Source organism: Pempheris klunzingeri, chromosome 21, assembly GCF_042242105.1.
Source record: "Pempheris klunzingeri isolate RE-2024b chromosome 21, fPemKlu1.hap1, whole genome shotgun sequence".
Taxonomy (NCBI): domain Eukaryota; kingdom Metazoa; phylum Chordata; class Actinopteri; order Acropomatiformes; family Pempheridae; genus Pempheris; species Pempheris klunzingeri.
The window spans coordinates 1,522,065-1,545,869 of NC_092032.1; the positions used below are offsets into that span (position 1 = coordinate 1,522,065).

Sequence of the window (23,805 nt, forward strand, 5' to 3'; positions counted from 1 at the left end):
TCCCAAAGTGCCAGCTCCCCACATGGAGGAGAGGGGAAAGCTTTTATTGCCACAAGACTGGGCACATTGTTGCAGACTGTCTGTCAGGAGCAACAACAACCACCACCTAGTATACTGCAGCCCAAAGGCATAGGTTTAATTCAGTCTAGATCACATGAAGTTCCACTTTGCCAGAGTGAACTTGAGACCGTGGTATCGTTGATGGGTAACCCAAATGATCAGCGACCAGTGCACATTTTGCATGACAGGCGGATCCCAATCTGTCACTTTCAAAAACCTTGTCATTTTCTGAGCAGTTCACCTTAGGCTTAGTGCTCAGTGGCCTTGAAACAGGTTATATGCCACATCCATGTACAATCTAAACTAGTTACTGGATTTTTCCTATTGCCGTTTGCCCTGCATTGCTCATTCATGATATTGCTTTTCTAATGGGAAACAATATTGTGGGTGGTAAGTGGCTCGGGCACAAAAACGAGCAGGAGGTAAGTTTATCTAACAGTGTCCAGTGTCCAGTGCTTCTGGGCAGTGGTGAGTGAAGATAAAATCAAAAAAACAGAACTGTATGCTACTTTGTCGATCACGGCGTGTTGATGCGCAAATGGACACCATCCACAAGTAGTCCACCAGATCATTGTACCTGCACAACCACCTGTTGCCTCCAGCTTAGGTTTGATGTCTTCTGATAAATATGTCCTTGATTATGTCAGCCTGTTCTGCCAATGTTTGCAGCACGCTTGGTCCTTGGCGAAAGATGCGCTTGCTAGCTTCCAGTCATATATGAAACGCCAGTTTGACCTCTGCTCCGTTCACAGTCAATATGAAGTTGGTGATTAAGTGCTAGCTCTTTTCTCATGCTTTACTGAACCCACAGATTACACAGTCAGTACACATGAAAGTGCAAAACTCGTGTCCATCACATTGACATGTTGAGGATGTACACCTCATGCGACAACACTGCCCAATCACTGACGAAAGATGAGGGCACCCTGCTGCTCTGCTTTGAATGTAGCCGAGACCAGCACTGACTGTGAGGGTCGTCTGACTGTTCAGCATCCCACTCAGAGCTATTGACAAAAAAATGTTAAAAGTCCTGCCATCCTAACGTGATCATTTGAGTAACACACAAAGACACCATATCAAAGACTTAGTGGCCCAATTCCCATGTCTTTTTGCCGATATCTCCTCACAAACTAGTGTGCTAAAGCATGAAATTGACTTGAATAATGCCAAAAACAACATCCATACCGCATCAGTCTGATTAAAAGAGAGCTTATGAGGAAGGGGACTGAGTATCTGTTATAACGTGATTTGGCCAAACCCAACTCTAACGCCTGGAGTTCCCCCTGCCTTCTGGAATCTCAATAAGATGGTTCACCTTGATTTCTTACAAAGTTCAAGAAGGTCAATGCTGTTTACTGTGCCTGATTCTTACCTTTTACCACGCATGGAAGATTGTGTTGACAATCTATTCACTGCTAACTTTGTCATTGAATTGGATTTGTTAAAAGGCTTCTGGCAGGTTCCTTTTAACTGATCATGCCTCTGCAATTTCTGCCTTTATGACTCCAGATAGTACACCTGCAGTACACAGTTATGTTTTTTGGAATGTATAATGCGCCTGCGACATTCCTGAGACTGGGAAACACTGTTCTGGATGGTGTAACAAATTGTAATGTGTATCTAGACAATCTGATTGTATTCCACCACCTGGTCTGAGAACCTAAAGCCCTATTCAGCCACCTTGCCCAAGCCTTGCTCACCCTCAATCTGGCCAAATGTGAATTTGGGAAAGGCATTTGGGGGGACAGGTTGGTCAGGGTCAGGTTCGCCCCATCAAGGATAAAGTTGCAGCCATTGCTGAGTTCTCTGTTCCCCTCACCACGTGTGCCCTGAGGTGTTTCCTTGGTATGGCCGGCTACTACAGGAATTTCTGCATAAACTTTTCCGCCATATTTCACCTAATATACAGTATATAATATAATCTCATCAGTCCAAAAACAGAATATTGATTGACCCTGAGTGTGGACATGTATTTGAATGTTAAAAAATTTCCCATGTAATGCTCCTGTCCTTGCAGCTCCTGACTTCTGTGTCCCCCCCAACAACTGTTTACATACTTAAAATGTGCCTTTGTTTGAAGTCAAAGCTCTCATTTCTATATCTACTTACTATCCTGTGTCTACCTCTTGCTCTTTGTATCTTTGAGTCTCTTGCTTCCTCTAAAGTTTCCCCACACTCCAATGCGCCTCATCCTTTATGTTACCATCTCACCTCACACATCACTCTTTTCCTTGATCTCCCCATCCACCCTTATTTGTCCTCCCCCTACATTTCACAGTCTCTCCCTTCACCCCACCTAGGTGATATAAAAACCCTCCCAGCTGCAGGTGTCTTATTAGATACTTATCTATGGTGGTCTCTCTGTGCTCCACTGCAATAAATCATTCACAGGCCCTGTGCCCACATCTGCACCTTAATAACAATATCAGCACATAGCAAAGAGTGATCTCATCCTTTGGGATCACTCTCAGTAGAATTATTGTTTGCTCAATGTGCGCTATCTATGGTTCAACTCAACAGTGCTGCCAAATGAGTCACTGAGATGGAATCAGTTTGATGTGGTTTACTTCAATTGTTTTAATTTTACAGTCTAAAACCCCTTTGGACAAGAATAGCCTTCTTAATTGAGGTCAAATTAGGAATCCAGGGTAAGACGATATAAGATATTCCTCTATTAGTCCCATGACGGGGAAATTTACAATGTCACAGCAGACACGAGGAGATATAAAAAATATGTACAGTTACGGTAGAGGAAGTATAAAAATACAAACAGTATAATATACATAAGGGACTGTAAAAAAAAAAAGAAGGGAGAGATGGAGGTGAATGGCTAGAATGATTTGAGTGAAATGAAGAACAGTAATTTTTGTAAATTTAAGGGATTCTTGTCTTGATGTAAACAATTATCTAACCTCAGCAAACATAAAATGTAAAATATTGCTAATTACAGTTAACATTTTGACTAAAGCTCCAATCCTTGAGGATGGCCTTCTTAATGACAGAGAAGCCTATCCCAGGAACACAAGAGAACTTGGATGGCCGTAGTGAAGTCAGCTAAAAACACCCAGCTGATGCTCATGCTGGGACCAGCCCATCTCGCTTGTAAGTGAATGTCCTGCTTATGCATAAATGTAAGATGGAGAAAAAGAGTAGTACTTCTGTGAGTGTTGTCCCGTCTAATTGTTATGAGACAAGTGATGATGATCAAAGTATTCTCAACTGCATGAAAGAGGAGAGTAAAGAGGATACTATGCACATAATGGTAGCAGTTTGTTCAGTGACGTTTAGTTGCATTTTAGAAATATGGGTAAGTCAAGAGAATTGTCCCAAAAGTTAAGAAGGGAGATCATTACCTTGCGCAAACATGGAATAGGATACAAAAAATAGAAAAGGCACTGAATGTTCCTAGAGATACTGCTGAAAGCACATTTTACAAGTTCAAAGCTAAATGAACACTGGCTGCACTACCTGGACGTGGCACAAAGAGGAAGCTGAATGCCTCCATGCCTGAATTCCCAGACGTACACCACTACTGACCAAAAAGCACAAGACAAGTCAGCTCCAATATGCTCGAAAACATATATATATATATATATATATATATATATATACGAAAACATATATATATATATATATATATATATATATATATACGAAAACATATATATATATATATATATATATATATATATATATATATATATATATATATATATATATGACACAGAAGTTTTGGGATTCTGTTCTGTGATTCACTGAAATAAAACTGGAACTTTTCAGGTCTGTGGATCAGCGGTATGTCTGGAGGAGGAAGAATGAGGCAGACCCTGAAAAGAACCCCCTGCCTACAGGGAAGCATGGTGATGGCTCAGTGATGCTCTGGGGCTGCTTTGCTTCTTCTGGCTCTGAAAACCTGCAGCGTTTGGAGGACAAGATGGATTCAATCAAGTATCAGGAAATCCAGGAGAAAACGTCATGCCGTCTGTGAGGAAGCTGAAGCTTGGACGTCACTGGACCTTCCAAGAGGACAATGATCCCAAGTACACATCAAAGTCCACCAAGGCTTGGCTTCAGAAAAAGTCCTGGAAGATACTAGAGTGGCCGTCACAGTGATTTGACTTGAATCCCAAAAAAAATCTCTGGTGGGATTTGAAGAAGGCAGTTGCAGCACGCAAACACAAGAATATTAGAGAGATTGAGGCTTTTGCCCAAGAGGAATGGGCCAAGATTCCTCAGAAACGCTCTCAGAACCTGGTGTCTGGCTGTGCATCATGTTAGCAGCAGGTCATAACAGCAAAAAGGTGCTCTACTAATATGCCGTAGTCATTAAGTGGCATTATGTGTTGAATTTGGAGAAACCACCTGTAATATTAGTTGCGTCAAGCTTTTTATGTTGTTCATTAAACTACACCTAATTTGCAATGGGGTTGAATGATTTTGAATGCAACTGAATTGTACAACAGTGGAGAAAGTCAATGGAAACATGGTGACTGTGGCACTGCTCTTCTGGATATGCACAAAAACTTTGCTCTTTGTATCTTGGGAATATGGAGATGAAACCACTTCAACTAATACTACTGTGATTGACTACATGATAGGTTCCCCCTTAATATTCGGTAGAGTGAAGCAATTTTTTGAGCATTATCTTGATTATCTTGTCTCAGATAAGAATTGTATTATTGAATTGGTTTGTGAGGAAAACATACAGTTTACGTGGAGGAGCCGGTGAATCATCATGACAGCATACAGGACTCTTTTTAACAGGCAGAAATAGGTAGATGGCATAAAGAGAAAATAGAAAAAAGTATGTAGAAAACACACAGTTAAGTAATGTGGATAATCTGATTCATGTTTGTGGATGAAAAAAACTGATGAAATATGCAAAATCATGATTGACAGTGTGTGAGCTACTTTCCCAAGAAAGACAGCATGGTTTAATTTTGAGAAGCATTATTAAAAGCCAGGCATATTATAAAGCGAAGAGGATGGATAATAAATGTGAAAGTATGGAAAGAAGGGAAACCTTAAGAACTACAATTATAGAGAGAGCTCATAAAAATAAATTTAACAATGATCTTAGGAAAATGAAGGCAAAAAACTCAAAGATGAACTGGTATATGCTGGCTAACAATAAGGATAAAGAATGTCCTGTTCAGTTCAGGGATAGAGGATCCCAAAGGGATACACCAGCAGCCCTTCCACTCTTAATTGGAATAAAAGTTTTGAATGAAGATAAAGTTTTGAATGAATAAATTAAGAGCACATCTTACATCTTCTTACCTGTTTATGTTAAATTGTTCAGCACAATCTTGTGTTCGAGGATCGTCTCTAAAAGTTGGATTACAGGTCTTATTGTTCCAATCTAAAAGGAATGGGCATATTGAGGATTGTCATAAATCTCGGGGTGTTACACTTTTGAGTTTTTTTGGCAAGCTAATACACTGAATGTAAGGTTGTACAGGCTGTTTTGTGAAGATAATAGTACTCTTAAGGAAAAGCAGGCAGGTTTCTGAAAAGGGTAATCCACAGTTGTGGAACTGTTTGTCTTTAAGAAAGAAGCCTGTTTTGTTCTTTCATTGACTAGAATAAAGCTTTGAAATGAGATGGAGAGATGCACTCTGGTTTATGTTGCAGGAAGCTGGTATTGATGGTTGATTGTTTAATGTCATTGTGAACACATATTACTACATTAAGGAGCCACATTTGAGGTTTTTGATGTCTTAATTGGGGTCGGACAGGGTGAAAACCATGCCAACTATTATTTACATTATTTATAAATGATCTGGGTACAAAATGGATGCAAGCAAGCTGGACGTGTGCTGGATGGATCATTATGGCTACAACAAAAGAGCGACTAATCAAATGTGTTATTTTTGTAGGAGATAGAGGTTAGGCAAGTTATAATATCTGGCCATCATAAATCTGATGTTAAGAGGTAGAAATGTCTCTGTGGTGATGAGAAGAAGTTAGAAATTGTACATAGTGTCAAATACATGGGTACTGGATCTAAAGAGTTCATTTTAAATCGCTATCGAGGAACTCTGAAAACAAACAATCCAAATCCAAGCAAGTGTAGAAATTTTGATTTCCCAACAGACTAGAACTTTTAGACAGGCCAGTTATGTTGTAAGCATGTCAAGTATGGAAATTTGAGAAAGCAGCCATTTTTGAGTTTTTACATTTGAAATGTACTTTCCTCAAGTATGCATTAAAAGTTAAAAATGAAACTATAATCATAATATGGAGGTGTCACCAGTGTATTTGGAATTTACAAGTTTCTATTAGCAGAAACTTAAAAATGATCCTAAAACATCAGGAAGATACAAACGTGTGGGCAAAGAATAAAAGGTTTTCTAATTTATGCAATGACAACTGCTCTGTTTGAATGTAAAGCATGAATATTGTTGAGAATAGATGAGGTATCTGCCAAAATACTTTGTCTACTCTGTCTCTATGTATCAGCCCTGTGACTGACTGGGGACCAGTCCAGGGTGACCCCGCCTGTCGCCCAGTGTCAGCTGGGATTGGCTCCAGGCCCCCCTGCAACCCTTAGGGATAGTCGGTATAGACAATGAATGGATGGATGGATGTCATGCCACTTCACTTTAATTACAAATAACAGCAGGACTACTAGCGACTACTACCAATGAGCACTGAATATGTGATATTTTTGCCACAGTTTGGCATATTGATTATACACGGTCCAGCAATTTTCATACAACTCTTGCTAAGCCTATTTTTGTTAGCAAACTCAATAATAGGAAGTGCTGCTTTTCATATGCAAAACTTTTGTATATATTTGCAAACGCTGGGTATTATTCAGACGTAAGAAATTCTCAGAGGACCGACAAGTGTGCCAAAACCCAGCAGGTATTTGGGGCTGTAATTAATATCGGGGGAAGGGAGCGGAAAGTCATACACACACGTGCTCTGGAAGGGATGGAGATCACTGAATATGCAATGTTAAAATCATCCTACCGAAGTGAACTAAATCATGTCTGAATAGGACTTCAAATTTGAACTCAGTGACAAGATGTTCTAACCGAAGAAAGGGGGAATATCATTGATTCACAATGGGATGATACTACAGCGAAGGATTCTCTTGCTGGAAATAGCCAGTAAGAAAAGAAAGCCTTAATCTGGTATAACCCTGCTTTGGACAAGGTATGAAATCATCCTCCATGGACTGATCTCATGCTTCACCAAAAGATTTTGCATTGCAACAAGAGCTTTGCTGAGCAGACATGCTCTATTTTAGCCCTTTCACACACACACACACTAACAAACGTGCACACACATCAGTACTCGTTTGTTGTATGTTGCATTTGCTCGCTGAAGGCCACTGTGCTGGATGATGAGTGTTTGTGTCAGGGCTGCTGCAGGGGGAGGCCAGCAGAGATGGGCTGACCCTGCACAGAGACGCTGGAGAGAAAACCCAAATATGACAAGGACACACACACACACACACACTGCCTATTATTATTACCATTGTTAAAAAAGTTTAAAACAGTCTACCCAAATACCATGCTCTGCTGATGTGCTACCAGCACTAGAAACTATGAAACAAGAAAGGCTGACTGAACATTCTATCTATCAAATCTATTTTAGCAACACCAACTATTACTAAAATAGATATATCTCCATTTCACATGACACAGATAGAAGTACATGAACGCTCAAAGTATGTAGATACCCGAACACATATACTCATTTCTAACAAGACATCCCAGAATGACGGGCATTACTTGTGCTGCTCTTCTGGCTTCAGGCTTTCCATGACATATTGGGACCTGGCTGCAGGGATCTGTTCCCAATCAGACGCATTAGTTCCAACACCGTTACAGCTGAGGTCTGATTCTGTACGGAGCGATCGACCTCTTCCATAACAAACTGAGGAAACTAATTCCTCATGGGAGTTAACAACCGCGGTTAGCAACACACCAACTCCCAACTGCTGACATCTCTATACATGAATGCATGTGTATACTGTTTGTGCACGAGTATATTTCAGACCTGTGTGTGAATAATAATTGCAGTTCCCCTGGTGGGATTAATGACGTGGGCCTTCTTCTTTCTTCTTCCAAAATATCATTGTATAATGAAGCATTAAGATGTCTCTTCATGGGAACGAGGGAGCCTGGAATAAACCAGGAAAAACACGCCTGACTTTTACAAACATGAAAATTAAAGTGTGCGACCTTTAGTGGCTCACCCAAACGTCTTTGTTCGGTCATATAACTGATCAATCCAGTCATTTTTTAAGCCTAAATACCCAAACATCCACGTCTCACATGGCAGCTTGTGCTTGTGTTCTTGCTCTGCTGTTACAGCAGACTGAATATGTGACATGTGACAGAGGAAGACATTCACACATACCTCACTTTGGACACTGTGAACTTGTGCTGACATTTTATAGACCAAATGATTAAACATTTAATCCAAAAGATTCTTGGCATACTAATTGAAAATGTACACGCTCATTAGTTGCAGCCCCACTCTGAATTTCACAGTCCAGTTTGAGCAACAACTTGAACTTTTACATCCAGAAATGAGCGTGGTTATATAAATATAGGGCATTTGGATTCATTTCTATTTGATATTGTGAACCCTATAAAAGGTTGATAACATTTGAGAATACTTGAAATGATCCGTTTCACTCTAAAGGGGTAACTTAAAGTACATCAATTCTGATAGATGGCTTTTTAAGTAAAGTATTTCAGTCCTATAGATTCAGAGCAATTTAAATTCCAACATGAAGAACTCTGACTATCAGAGGGTGTTAAGACAAAGCGTATATAGTATATAACCAACACGTAACTTGGTCCTGGCTGGGAACCTTTGTCTCAAGCCACCCCCTCCCTCAGACCTTTTATTTCCTACAGGTATCTCTACTGTCACTGTTACATAAAGGCAATAAATTCTCCACCTTCTTATAAAACATATCTTTTCCACCTGCTTCCATAAGCACCAACCATCCACCAATGCCAAGCAGAAGCTCTGACTGCTGCAGTCAGTTGAGAAACGAGTCCTGCACAGAACAGCCATGAAGCGGACATTTAGAGTGACTGATTAAACAGGACAAAGGACACATGTCTGATTACTGTTTCTGATCACCAGCAGACTCTGAAAAGGCCTTTAACTGTTGAGAAAGAGCTTCCACAGGAAATATAAGACCGAACAGCCCTCTGCCAGCTGTCTGATGAGAAATAAATCTAAAGCAGCGCCACCCTCTGCTGGCAGCACTCCAGCCCCCCAGAACCAATACATCCAAAGCAAATGGAAGAACATCTTTGTCCTCACTGCTTGCTAAGACTCCTGCTGGACTTACAAAACCTATACAAGAGTAAATGATTGTTAGCGTAACAGCTTCATCGTCTCATTCACCTCCTGCTGTAATGTTCTCTCCTTCCAACCAGCTCCATTGTTCTTTGTCAAAATCTAATTCCCTGCCGTCTCTGCTGGGCTGCCGGCTCGTTAATCTGGATGTATGATTGTTTCTTCTTCACTGCAACTCGCACTTTCTGGGTTCCCCTTTTTCCTTCTGTTTCACTGTCCTACTCTCCTCTCCATCTAGACCTGTATCCTCTCCTTTCAGGTTAAATCCTCTGAGATTCACCTCAGAAGACATGAAACCAGACCAGTGCCAGTATTTTGTGCTGATTCTGAATATTAGCCAAATGTACGTTCTTAGCTGGTCACATACGTCTGTGGCTTCGGATGTCAACTTCAAGTGACCAGAGTTCCATATGTGAGTGATCCACCTCCATGACAGCTGAGCAAACTTCCTCCGCTGAGGAAGACTTTGAGGGATGGAGGGTTGAAAGCTCCGGAAAAGACAGAAAGTGGACTTTGAGTCGAAATCAAGCTTCAACAAGCAACAATCAACAAGCTTTCACACTTTGGTGAACAGCTGGAGGTGAGCGTCAGGTCAAAGGAGACATCAAAACCAACGTGAAACAACCAGACCCACAGGAAGAAATCACTACTTCCATATTTAGGCTAGTTGTTATTTTGCATACACACAAAATGGGATTAGTAGAATAAACAGTTAACCAAGCAAAATATTATTTTGGACATTTGTCATTCTGTCTTTATTCTCAGCTGATGGAGCGAATGTTTGTCAGATTTCTCGCTCAACTGAAAAGTAATATCATTATTATTATTTTTGCATGCATGTTGAATAATTATGGGTCATTTTGCTTTTCATAAACTAATAAACCGTTGTTCATAAACCCTGGACTCCCCTGATAGAATTATCTATGTGATTGACAGTATTAACAATGATATATCTATCAATATATTCATGTCTATATTAGTTTTAGAGCACAGTTGTATCTTTGGACTCACCCTTTCGTAGTACTCCACGTTATTCTCCGCAGTGGCTATAAAGGCTGATTTGAGGTCAGTTCTCATGCTGTCCTTCCAGCGGGACCAGTCTCCCTTCAAGGTGCTGTTGGCCACCTCCACCCGGTCCGCCAGCACATCCACCTCCTCCTGCAGCTGCCAGTCAAACACACAAACTGATGACTGAACACTTCCACAGAACAAAAACATCATCATTTCTACAGGAAAACAAATGTGTCGTCAGCGTGCTGCCGGCGTCTCTGTTATAAAGTCATGATTCAAGCCCAAGCTGGAGGGGAACTCCACCATATTTGACCAATGAATGAAAAGCACCTCATCATCCATGACTATAGGAGTTATACCTCTTCAAAGGTGTAATAGTGGATTAAATGCCTGTGTGTGATGTGAAAGCCGTCACTTTAGGGACACAAATATGACTCCAAATGAAAGTTAATGTTGCTCTGTGTGGCTACATTATGTCAATGATGAATCAGGTGCAGCTGCAATCCAAATCATTGGAGCCCTTAAACTGTAAGACATTCTGCTAATGTTAATACAGGTAACTATAAACAGTCAAAGACGGTTTAATAATATGGCAGGTCATTACAGTTTTTCATTTTCATTGTTCATTACAGACAATTGTAATTTAAAACAATTCTAAATCTTCAGAAAAGCTTTAGTGAGTACATCCGACTGGATATGTGGTGCAGAGACGAACACGTTCTCCTCCCACAGAGCACCTTATGTAGGCACATGTGGATAAATCTAATATTAAATAATTGAATGAAATGATCCAAAAAGTAAAAATGGGCAGTGGTGAGATCTGGTGGCTTCCTATCCAAAATTGGACTTGCATGATTAAACTGTACTTCATCTAAAGACACTTCAAAGTAGAAACTGCTTGTGACAAAAGTTAAGCAGTAAGTTAAATGTTGAAAAGAATCCAACAGTAAGCAGTTCTTTTTACTTCTGCAAGATGAAGTATCTGTTTCAGTTACTGTGGCTTTGCTCCTGCTCTGAACACAAGGTTACTACAGCAAGACGAGCTACAATCAGTGGATAATATGTTTTATTACACAGTGGTATTAGTTAGTGGCCTCGAAAACATTACAGCAGCATTAAACCACTAGATAATTACTGGGACGCTGAAACACCCACCACATCAAGCAGCTTCGCTTCAGTGACTCTGAGTTGATTTCACAGTTAGTTTTTATTAGGTACGGTGCCTACTGTTATGTGTATTTCAGCATAATTAAATGAAGAGTAAAATCAGCCTGAGACTGCGTGAAGAGCCTAAAGAACACAAGATATTAGCTCTGGTCAGAGGCCGGGCAGGGACAGGCTGTCTGACATTTAGATAGACAGTGGCATTTACTCAAGTCCAATAAGAAAAAGCCTGCTTAACATGGGCTTATCCACACAGAGAGAATAAACTGTGGGGATCTCAGAGGCCTGCTTGTTACTCCACTAATATTGATCCGGACACCTTTCAGGGCTATGGCCGAACACAATCTAGGGTGTGTGTGACATTACACGTGTAACATTGGAGCCAAGTGGAGATACAGCTGTGATGAGATGAGATGAGATGAGGATGCTGTGGAAATGTACAATGTCACAGCAGACAGGAGGAGATAGGAGAATAAAAATAGAATCAATACACGTACGGGGAATATAAAAAAAAAAAAGAATGGGGAGCTTTGCCGTCCTCCTCCTCTGTCCCACCCAGGACCCAGGACAGAGCTGGCCTTCTTGATGAGCTTGTCCAGTCACCCCTCCCCCCCCGACACACCACTCCATATAAAATGCCTGATGCCACAACAGAGTCATAGAAGGCCTTAAGGAGCCCCCCCCCTGCACTCCAAAAGCTCTGCTCTGCCCTTTCCTATAAAGTGCATCTGAGTTGTTGGTCCAGTCCAGTTTATTGTTCCGGTGAACACCAGGTACTGATAAGATGTCACCATCTCCATGTTCGTTCCCTGGAGGCTCACCGGTGTCGGGGGGCATGTGTGTTTTCCCCACGTTGATCCGGAGGTGGTTCCTCTGGATCCACAAAGTCCTGCGTTAGCTCTCTGTGCTCCCTGTCATCTCCATCGGTGATGAGACCGACGATGCAGAATCATCAGAGGACTTTTGCAGGTGGCAGGTGTGCGAGGTCTGCAGTGTGGAGGGTGAAGAGGAACGGAGCCAGGACCGTTCCCTGCGGGGCCCCCGCACTGCAGACAACCATGCCGGACACACAGTCTGTGAGGACAGTCCTGTGTCCTCACAGGCTGTGGACGGTTGGTGAGCTAGTCCAGACTCCAGGATGTGAGGTGATGGCCCACACTGGTGTTCCCCAGCTTGTCCCTCAGACGTGCTGGTTGTATCGTGTTGAAACAGTTGGACAGTGTTGGAACTATATAGTGTGACAGTAAAGACTTCTTCAGCGTGCCCTGAAGCACCCTGTACTAGTAAAAAGTGCCAATAAAGTATTTTATTGTGTTTCATCACATCACACTGTGCTGACTTGTGTGTTGGTTGGAGTCCAAGTCCATCTGAGATCATATTTAGTCATCCCCTTTTTGTTGTAAAAAATGTAGTGTGTGTGTGTGTGTGTGTGTGTGTGTGTGTTTAAGTTAAGTGTGTTTTGGGGGAAATATCAGAGCCGCTCCTGTTCTCCTCAGTCAGCAGAACGAGAGACAAAGTCCTTCATGTCACAGGCAGACTGCTGGTGCTGAGCAGTGACGATCACAGCAGCACAAACTGGATCAAGGTGCCAATCGCAGGTACAGTTTACATGCTGTTTGACGCATGAACGCCGACATGTGGGACATCAGTCATGCACAGCGCTCACACTGGAGATACTGTAGAGCACAATGTGAAGCACAGCAACACCAGTTACAATGCACAAACATGCATACTATGAGGCTTAGATCCAGTGGGTGTGTTGCCCTGGTGTATGCTGGGAGGATTCCCCACATGCCTGCCACACAATGTAAACTCACGCACTGTGTGAGCTCACTAACACTGAGGTGCACGTTAAAAATGACAGTTAACGTCTTACATCTGACCATACTTTTACCACGTCGTTTCGTCAAATTAAACGCGCTTCACTTTTCGAATCCTGCCTCAGAACAAACAGGAAGTAGTTGGAAAAAGTTTCTCTTTCTTTTTTAAGGCCTATTTTTATGCCAGATAACTGAAGCTGCTAAATTACTCAGGACCATATTTGACTTTTAAATCCATTCTAAACGTCTTTAACGAACTCCTAATACTAAACTAGTACCAGTAAGAATTTGAATTATTTTGTCTCCACCACCAGCTTATTCCAGATAATAACACTTTGCTCAAACTATTAAATGACTATTTTTAACTACAGAAGTTTTGGAAGAAGTATTTAGGACATAAGGTTCATAAAGAGCACCCATATAACAATAGAAAACGATTGATTGAAAAGTAAAACTCCTGCATCTAACTGAATATTACTTACTATAACTCTTTACAGACGCTCTCTAAATAAGAGCAGAATCTGCTTTGATAATGATGAACACTTGCTTCCACTGTGTGCTGCTATAGTTAGAGTAACACCGCCCCCCCCTGGCTATGTGTCATAGAAACACATTCAGCCTGTCACTGGATGCTGACTCTAGTCTAAGTAGTAAAGTCTAAGCGTTCTCTTTGCATGCAGGTGGAGTAAATGTTTACAGAGGGGAAGAATGTAAAATTCACAAAGACTTGCATCATACTGGCCGGTGCAGCTCTGACTTACTGCCAGCACCTGGTGATTCTGGGGGACTCTGCATATCTTTCCCAGCCTGCAGTCCAAATCTGAGAGCAGAGATCTAATATGTTCTGAAGGTAAAGACACGTGTTTCAGTCATGGACTGGGCCTCCAGTTCTGACAAACCAATCAGACCAGCTTTCCACTGCTGTGTGTCAGAGATCTCTGTGCTGACAGTCAGACAGAGACATCAGTAAAGGGGAGCTAGCAGCCTTGTGCTGAGGGTGGCTCTACAGCACAGGCCCTCAGAGATCCACAGCTCTGGATCCATAACGTACCTGTGGAGTACTCACACTTAATAGAGAGGGCCGTTTTCTCACTGCAGCAAAGGTGAACATTAGTAGGGACAGAGTTAGAGGACAGGTTTGGAATTTTGGAGGTTATCAACTGCTGCAGCCTCATGTGGACTTCAGATGGACAATAGAGAGTACCTTTGTGCAAAACAAACAAGTGAACTAACTTTGTCCCTGATCACCTATATTGGAGGAGCTTTCCTTTAAAGAATGTTACTGAGCAGTAAGAGAATATGCAGAGAAGGAACCACACTCCTTCAACATGACAGAACCTCTGGTTCAGGTAGAAAACGGTGAAATAACAACAGCACATCTCCCTAAACTGAGAGACGTCTTCAAACCCCAGCAAACAGACTACCTACAAACATCTGATACATCTTCAATAAGCTCATTCAGAACTGGATTTAGATTCTCTTATATGCCAACACGCCTCGTCCCTTCTCAGACCATGAGACCATTACAATCCATGTTAATTGCCATCGCTGGACCAAAGGGCTGAACTGTCCGACAGGTTTGGGTGTACCATGGTGTACCAAACTGTGTTAAACCTCACAATGGAACAACCAGCGGTCCGGGCCCCATCACTCCCTCAACACAGACCTTTATCCAGTGGAACAAGTGGCCTCCTGAGCTTCTTACCAATCAACATAATTACTGTGATAAATAATGAACACAATGATTATGTTGAGAAAAAGCAACAACAGGCATGTATTTGACATTTCCTTTCTCATTAGTGCAAATGTATTGAAGGCAGAAGCAGACTGACACGCAGTAGAGCTGGAGGACTGAATTAAAACTGGGCTTCACTCACTAACACACACACATGTGCAGGCCCATGTGTGTGTGTGTGTTAGTGAGTGAAGCCCAGTTTTAATTCAGACACACATGTGTGTGTGTTAGTGAGTGAAGCCCAGTTTTAATTCAGTCCTCCAGCTCTACTGGAGCCTGCCCACACACACACACAGCTAATTAAAGCAGAAATACAATACAAGTCTGTGGGATAAAATCTCAGCCCTGCTTCTTAATTAAAATCTCACAGATGGATTTTGATATTGGCTGACTGAGGGGGATACACACCTGCAAATCTACATTTACACAAACACACGCAACAACACACAGATGCAAACACCTCAAGTAACATGTCTAAAAATAGCTCTGTCCTTTGCTTTCCTAACTCTCCGTCTTTGTCCTTTGTCTCCTGACATTTGGAAGCAAGTCGTCATCTAAAGTGGATATGGGAATTTTCATTACGCCACGATTAGCTGCTGAGCTTACAGTGTGAAATAATATTGACAGCTCTTATTCCCACAGAGCGGAGTACTGACTTCCAGCCGAGAGGCCTGGATATCTAGATAATCCTCCCAGGAAGCCCCTTTTTTCCTCCCCAATATGAGCTGAGGGCGGCTCTGTGGGAGAGGCACCACTGCATGCTTCACTTTATTACACCTAATCTCTGGGAAGATGACTGGAGGACACACGAACACATCTGCTGGTTCAGAGGGACGCAGGGAGGGAGGAGGGGGGTGTGTGTGTGTGTGTGTTGGATTCTCTGTCGGTGTGTGTGTGGATGTAAAATTGCACTTACTGCTTCTTGGTCAGCTTTTCTGGATGCCAGGGCCTCGTTCTTGGCTTCAAACTCAGCCTGGATGTTGTCTCTCCGCCTCGCCACTGCCTGAGACACACCAGCAAACACTTCCTTTTACTTAAACTTGCTCAAAGTCACATTTTTTTTTTTTTTTTAAACGCAACCCACTAATTACCAAGAGGACCGTTTCCCAGAACAGTTAATATTGGTGAGTATGATTCTACAAAAGTTTTCACTCATGCCCCCCCCCGTTAAAGGCATGTCAAAAATCACTGTCGACAGTGTTGGAGAGGAACCCGTTTAAAGGAGTGATGCTGTGTGAGCTGCCTGTGAGTCGCGATCAGGGCTCTCACCCTTTTAAGATCCATTTCTAGAAAATATGATATCAGTCAGTGTGTGGCTGCAGGTTTGGGCCTTCACGCAGCTCACAGGCAAAGGAACGTACCTCTGTAGGTTTGACCAGTGCTGGACAGAGTCAAAGAGTACAGACATCGTGGAAAAAAAGTAACTTATATCCATGTTCACCAAACAGACCCAGGAAATAAACTCAGTCAGAAACCCAAAGTTATCTTTAAGCACTTCTGTTTGTGTTCCCTCGGCATTTAAAGGATTAGGAGGATCACAGTGGTTACAGGTTTTGAGGACCGTGTCTTCGTCGGAGGTGACATGATGAAGCAGCAGCACGGTCATCAGTGTCGCTGTTAACGTTGTGTGTCTCCGGTGTTAAATTGGATGATGCAAAGGAGTCACACAGAGCTGGAATGACAGTGACAGCTCCAGAGCACCAACCTCCAGCGCTACAAGGGCGCCATTAATGTCTCTCTCGCAATCACACACTGCGTTTCTCACTCGAGCCGCACCAGTGGAAGCATCAGTCGGTTAGACCACAACTTAAACACATCCATCTCTACATCTGTAAGATGCACTCATGTCCCCTTCAGCTTTAATCACTCTGGTGTTCTGTTCACTTGACCAAATACCTGCAAAATGAACGACATCCCCATCAGCCTCAGCTGCACTGTGTGTTTAGTGCTAAGTACCAAATGTTGGCATGCTAGCAAGCTAAACTCCGATGGTGGATGAATGTGGTGCTGATGAAAAGACTTGAAGGTTTTTGAATATTGGCTGCGTATGTTTTCAGTGTTTTAACAGCATTTCAGTGACTATGTTGACATTTACTCCACAAGGAACTATGTTACCACTACTGAACTATAAAATGCTGCTCTGAAAATGGAAACCCAGTTTAACCCAGATGCCTTTTCAGCTAAATCACCGAGACCAAGGAGCTCAGATGTGAGCAGTGGGATCGGGGGCTCACCTTTAGGGTCTCGGCACACAGGACGTACTCGTGCAGAGCGGGGACCAGGACTTCGGACATATGGTGGATCCTCTCCTCGGTCTCCTTACTGCACCGCTCCACGCAGCCGGCCACACCTTTCAGCGGCTCCGCCAGCTCCTCCTCTGACCCCACCCACTGGGTGTAGGTGGAGCTGTACTGCTTCAGTTCATCCAGATACTCTGAAAGCACAGAGGACACATTTAAACATAGCCCAGCTGGTTGGATCTGTCGGTTACAATCCACAGTTTGTTTATCCAGTGTGCCTTACAGGATAACTCTGACATTTTAAAAACTGGCCTCTATTTCTTTTTAAAACATATTTTAGGTTGAGGTCCGGTAGATTCCCTCCGCCGGCTGCTGAGAACAAATATTGAGCAGGCTGCAACGTGATCCTTTGGGACAACTGCACCTGATCACAGTAGGTCCACTAAAAGAGCTTGTTTGATCCACTGACAGGCTCAGAGTGTTATTCTAAGTGTGTGACAGCATCATGGAAAGGATCCCTACAGAGAGAGACCTGGAAGATCCTTTTGGTTTAACCACAAACAGCACACACACCAGACTACATTCACTAAAACAGGGATTTTAGCTCCCAGTGACTGGGAGTGACTAGTGTACTGCTGCCTTGATCGGTTAGATCGCTTGTGTTATTGTGTCGAACCCTTTACGACACCAAAGCCACACAATAACACAGACTAACTGATCAAGGCAACTGTAGAAGTCTCCTTGTCAGACGGTCTTAGAGCTCGCCAACACCCGGAAATACACTTTAAGAGCATCACTGCAGAGTTCTGGACCTGCTGCTGCCGGGACCGAAGATCTGCTGAGACAGCTGATCAAGGCATTATAGTAGTGGAGGCACGAAGTAATAAAAGCATGGAGGACTTTTATCCAAATCTTCAGGCTGAAGGAAGGGAATGATTTTTGCAGCGTTCTTTGGATACAGCAGGGTTAGGGCAAGACATTTCACATAGAGCTCAAATTTAGATTGGAATAAAACATAGTGGGTTTAACATTTAAATTTGACGGATTGTGCTTAAAAGTACCAGACAAACAAAAACTATTTCAGTTGTGTCAAAGCTAAGCAAACCATTCTTCTACTGGCAGTAAATAGTCTTTGGCTTAATGATTTTATCATTAGGATTGACAAGAGAGATCCAGCTGTGTGTCATCAATGTGATAATCAGAGGAAATATCAGAGTCATGACTTGTGTGGTCAGTGAGCAGCATGAACACGGAGGACCACACACACACCACTAATGATGACAAAACTCCTCCATCTATGGAAAGAATGGAGGAGAGCAAACTTAAAACGGATAAAAGGACGGATGAAAAGTTAAAAGCTGAAATTGAAAGCATTTACACAGAGAGAGTTATGAGACAGAAGTGTAGAAACGTCTCAGATTCCAGCTCTTTTTTTTAAACTTTTTAGACTTAAAGGCATCACAGTGGAAAAGAAGGACTGGTTCCAGTTTAGTAGATTCAAGGAGCCAAAAATCAGGAGGTCAACATGATTTACTTAAAGACATTTTAGACATCACTGTTTTTCTTTTTATTCCCATTGCCACTCTTCTTCAGTGTGCCACAACATTTGGGCCTGCTTCCTTTCTATAGATACAGTGTTGTATTTCATCAGCTTGTACCTTTACAGACGGTCATGTGACATGTGGCAGACGTCCTCAGTGTGTGTGCTGGAGTACCTCTCTGCTCCTTGATGATCCTCTGGGTGACTTTGTCCACAGAGCAGATCTTGTTACCGAAGTCCTCCACATATTCCTGCATCATAGTGAACTCCTCTGGCCGGCTTCTCAGGCCTCGTACCGAGTTAGCCACCGCCCTCACCGTCTCCCCCATCCTGCTCAGGAAGCCCGGACCCTGTTTCTTATGAGACAGCAACTCCTGCCAGACACCAGGGCTTTAATTAGGCTGTGCTCCAGAGTTCATTCAGCTTTTAAATGTCCAGAGGTGGTTAGCCTAGTTTAGCATAAAGACAGGATAAGCCTAGCCTGGTCCACCTACCAGCACCTCTAAAGCTCACTGATGAACTGGAAGGTGTGTGTGTGTGTGTGTGTGTGTGTGTGAAACCTCTGCAGTGAGGAAGACTTTGAAGTGCTGGCTGCCGGCCAGTATTGGATGCTCAGAGATCTTGTTGAGGAAGCGGTGCAGAGCTCTCCTCCTGGTCTCGATGAAGTCGTTGTTGAAGCGCTCCACCATGCCCTTCATCACAAACTTCTCCGGCAGTGGCTGAGGAACACAGCAGGAGACACCGATTCAGATCTCATATGCTTGTAAGGCAACATTAAAAGCGATGCTTTCTCTGGAGCTTGAGAGGGTCACAGTTCTCTTGTTTTTCTAACTTGATGCTTAGCTGCTAAACGTCTGATGCAGGTGTGCTGTTTTAATGATTTGCTTTGTTCTTGGGACTAACAGAGTCAGGTAGCGGAGCTTTTATTTCCATTTTGTTTCATTTAGTTACAGTTGGTTTCAGGCTGATTTAGGAGTCCTCATTTGGCTCTAATTGATTTGCTTTGAGCAGCAGCTGCAGACCCACGTCCTCTGTACTTCCCTTTGCACCACTGTGTACTGTGTACATTATTTCACCAAACCCATCTGTGTGTTATGTGTCTTTCCCTTGGAGAGCTGGGGCAACAGTATTAAAGCCCTTTATGTATCGTAAAAAATATGTTTTAATTCATTTGAGGTAACTTGGGAAAAGCATTCCACTGACTGGGCGACACTCATTTCTCTTCACAGGCTCAACTATTTAAAAAACGTTATGAAAAGAGCACAGACAGCCAGGGTGGTCAGATAAAGAGAAACTGTCCTGCTTACACAACCAAACAGCCTGGCCGGTCGCCTTTGTTTCTTCTTTGTGTGTGTGTGTGTGTGTGTATGGGGGATGTGGGGGGAGGGTGTGGGGGTATTTCCCACAACACTAAATAGCTACCTAGCTAAAAACAGTGAACTTACAAAGATCTAATGTGACTCTTTTGGCTATGGAAACATAAAGCTGATCTGTTCATCTCTGGCGTGTAACACAGGCTCACCGTCTGATGTGGAAGCATCACTTACTCTCTGCCTTTACAGTGAGTAGTTACTACCTACTACCATCGTCTCTGCTGTGACTGAATGTGAAGCACATCTAAAAGATTGTTTTCTGCTGCCATTTGTGCACCTTTGTACTGTACTGGACACTTTCAGCTTCAGCTGGCGACACCTTAATGACACTGAGTCCCAGTCAGTGTGAGAGCTTTGGCAGAGCTGACCATATCAATAATAATGACCATATCAATAACTATACAGTCAATGTGTGTCCTTGTCACCAAGTGGTGACACAAGTTGGCTACATTTCTTATGCAGAGTTTAGACCCTGACAGATTTGGTGGAGCTCAGGACTCCGCTGCTTTTTTCCAAAAGGTCTGACTGGATAGACTTGTAATTTCAGCGTATCCGTCTGACGTGCAGAAAAGTACTTTAACAATTATTAACAATAAATGGACTTACCGCTGTGACTGATATGCCTAAAGGGGCCCATTCTGAATGTGGAGACATGCTCCTGCTGCTGTGTGGTGACCACAGGCATTTCATGATTAATATAAATGACGGGGTTATTCTGATCATTCTGGACTATCATTATTAAACCAAAAAAATCTAAAGAATTTCACGACTGAAGAAACTCAAGCAGCAGTACGTTCACATGTTCTGAGGCACTTCTAAATTACAAAACACATTCAGGGAAGAAAGCATCGATGGATCCTGGTTCTGTTCCTAAAACATTTGCAAACACACTCTTTGTGAATGACGTCCACTGTGATTGTGATGGGAACAGGCTGAAGTGCCACTGAAAAATGAGAACGTTTCCACTTTTGAAGCGGTCCCTAACTTCAGCCCATTACCTCCCGTCTTCTGTCAAGTCGGGCACCGTGGCAGAGGTCATCATTTGACCATATGGTAAACATGACGCATGCAGAACATCATTCTGCACAACTAATCCAATGAGAACACAGTGAGGAAGAAGATCACTGATGATTAATCTGATGATTATGGGACAAGATCTGATGAGGTCATAATGGGAGCCTATTTATATGAATTCTAAATGGACCTCTATCTTTGATAAAAGCAAAACTACAGTATATTATGTGTGTGTGTGCGTGTGTGTGTGTGTGTGTGTGTGTGTGTGTGTGTGTCCTGACACTGAAGTCCTCTCTGTACAAGCAGGCTCTCAAAGTGCCGGATGATCAGAAGACCAGATGATCTTCACTGCAACATTCTTATGGCATCCTTAATATAACACCCTCAGTAATGAAACTGACACGCCTTCAGCCAATCACGCTCTTCAGTCACAGCTTCTCGAAACACTTACCAGAGCGGCACATAGACTGTCTACGGTCTAAGGCTGTCCCATACCCTGGGCCTGTAGCCAGATGGTCAGGTTTGCCCTGTCTGTAAAGGATATTATAAGTACTTTGCTAACAATGTAGTATGAGCTTCAATGGGTGGGTCAACCCAATAGAACCCAATCTTACAACTCTGTGCTGCATGGCATATGTTCCATCTATGATATTACCAGTTTATTACCTTGTAACTGCAACTTAAGACATAGCAACATTCTAATCGTCATACTTTGGTTATGACCCTTACTTCTTGGCTGTGTGCATTATCTCTGTATATGTATTGGTTTTCTGGATACATCCCAATCATATGTCTAAATGATAGAATATGTAAGTATGTTTATGTAAATGAATGAAAAACCAAAGGAATCCTGGACGGTGGGAAAAATACCTCCGACTGAGCGTTGGAAAAATGGCTGGCAGCAATTATGTGTGACTTGTGGTAAGCTGAAACATCCAAAAACCGTTTTGTTCCTCAAGTGGACTCTTCAGCAGCCCACAGATGTGTTAAGCAGATGGTGTCGGGTGCTGATACATACGTGGACGATGAGGGTCGGGTGGCTTTCTTCCAGTCTGCTTCGGAGCCACAGGAAGTCCTGGTAGCGCCGGCGTACTTCATACTCACTCGAGTCAAACTCACTCCGCGTGGTCTGAGGACAGAAGATACTTGGCTGAGTTTATTAGTGCCGGAACATGCCAATCCAGAGTTGAGATCAGGAGGCAGAGCTGCAGTCCTACCCACTTCTCTGCACCTCCATTAGAATAGTTACCCACCCAAAACCCCATGGAGACTGTGTCTGTCCCCCGACCACTTAAATCATCTGAATTTCTCATATCTAAAGTAAACAGAAGAGGTGTTATATAGAAAAATCTAATCAAAATTAATACCATAACTGCCAAAGTTCAACAGGTTATTGTGCTCGGCCCTAAACACCTTAGAAACACCTTTTCTAACAACATAACTACTCTGGATGGCATTACTGTGGCCTCCAGCTCCACTGTGAGGAAGTTATCTTTGATCAGGATTTGTCCTTTAACTCCCACATAAAAATTTCCAGGACTGCCTTTTTCCATCTTCATAACATTGCTAAAATCAGGCCCATCCTGTCTATGAATGAAAAACTAGAAAAAACTACCAGGTTGGACTATTGCAACTCCTTACTATCAGGTTGCCCAATGTCTATGAAGACCTCCAGCTGGTCCAGAACGCTGCTGCTCATGTTCTGACGAGAACTAAGAGAAGAGATCATATTTCTCCTGTACTGGCTTCTCTTCATTGGCTTCCAGTAAAATCTAGAATAGAGTTTAAAATCCTTCTCCTCTTTTACAAGGTTCTTAATGTTCAGGCTCCATCATATCTTAAAGAGCTCATAGTACCGTACTACCCCACTAGAGCACTGTGCTCCCAGAATACAGGTCTACTGGTGGTTCCTAAAGTCCTCTAAAGTAGTGATGGAGGCAGAGCTTTCAGCTATCAGGCTCCTCTCCTGTGGAACCTCCTTCCAGTTTGGGTTCGGGGGGGCAGACACCCTCTCTACATTTAAGAGGAGACTAAAAACCTTCCTTAGTGATAAAGCCTATAGTTCAGGGCTGGATCAGGCCTTAGACCAGCCCCTAGTTATGCTGCTATAGGCTCACACTGCCGGAGGACTCCCATGATGCACTGGGCTCCTCCTGTCCATCTCTATGGCTGTGTTCAGAATGGGATACTAACATACTGCCTACTAATATGCAGAATATTATATAATGAAAATATTTGGCCTGTCTGTACTTATTTTTATCACGCTGCATACACACAGACATGTGCTGTAAGACTTCCTCACTTTGGTCACAACTCTGTACATGATGAAGGTTTCGATGGCAGTGACATGGCTCTCCGGGTTATCAACAGTGATGAAGATGTCTTTGGTGTTGGCATCCTGCTGCTCCTCCTCATCTTCGTCCAGTCTGTACTGGTTGACCATGGAACTGGGAGAGTTCGGCATGGGATTTCCATCGACCAGGGACATGTTCTGGAATGATGAGATGATAGC

The 23,805-nt window shown here is 42.8% G+C and overlaps 1 protein-coding gene across 2 annotated transcripts in view; it reads right to left on the bottom strand.

The window, feature by feature from the left end:
• The window catches only part of snx7 (sorting nexin 7), a 42,255-nt gene that overhangs the window by 11,990 nt on the left and 6,460 nt on the right, over positions 1-23,805 (bottom strand). Inside the window, exons 2-8 of one of the 2 annotated variants that reach the window (XM_070852851.1) lie at positions 23,596-23,784; positions 22,312-22,422; positions 19,467-19,625; positions 19,082-19,277; positions 17,361-17,560; positions 16,043-16,129; positions 10,408-10,560 (exon numbers count right to left, since the gene is read on the bottom strand). In XM_070852851.1, the coding sequence (XP_070708952.1) occupies positions 10,408-10,560; positions 16,043-16,129; positions 17,361-17,560; positions 19,082-19,277; positions 19,467-19,625; positions 22,312-22,422; positions 23,596-23,784 (1,095 nt within the window). Of the gene's footprint in view, positions 1-10,407; positions 10,561-16,042; positions 16,130-17,360; positions 17,561-19,081; positions 19,281-19,466; positions 19,626-22,311; positions 22,423-23,595; positions 23,785-23,805 lie in introns of both variants that reach the window. The other variant, XM_070852850.1, reaches the window with a different exon arrangement.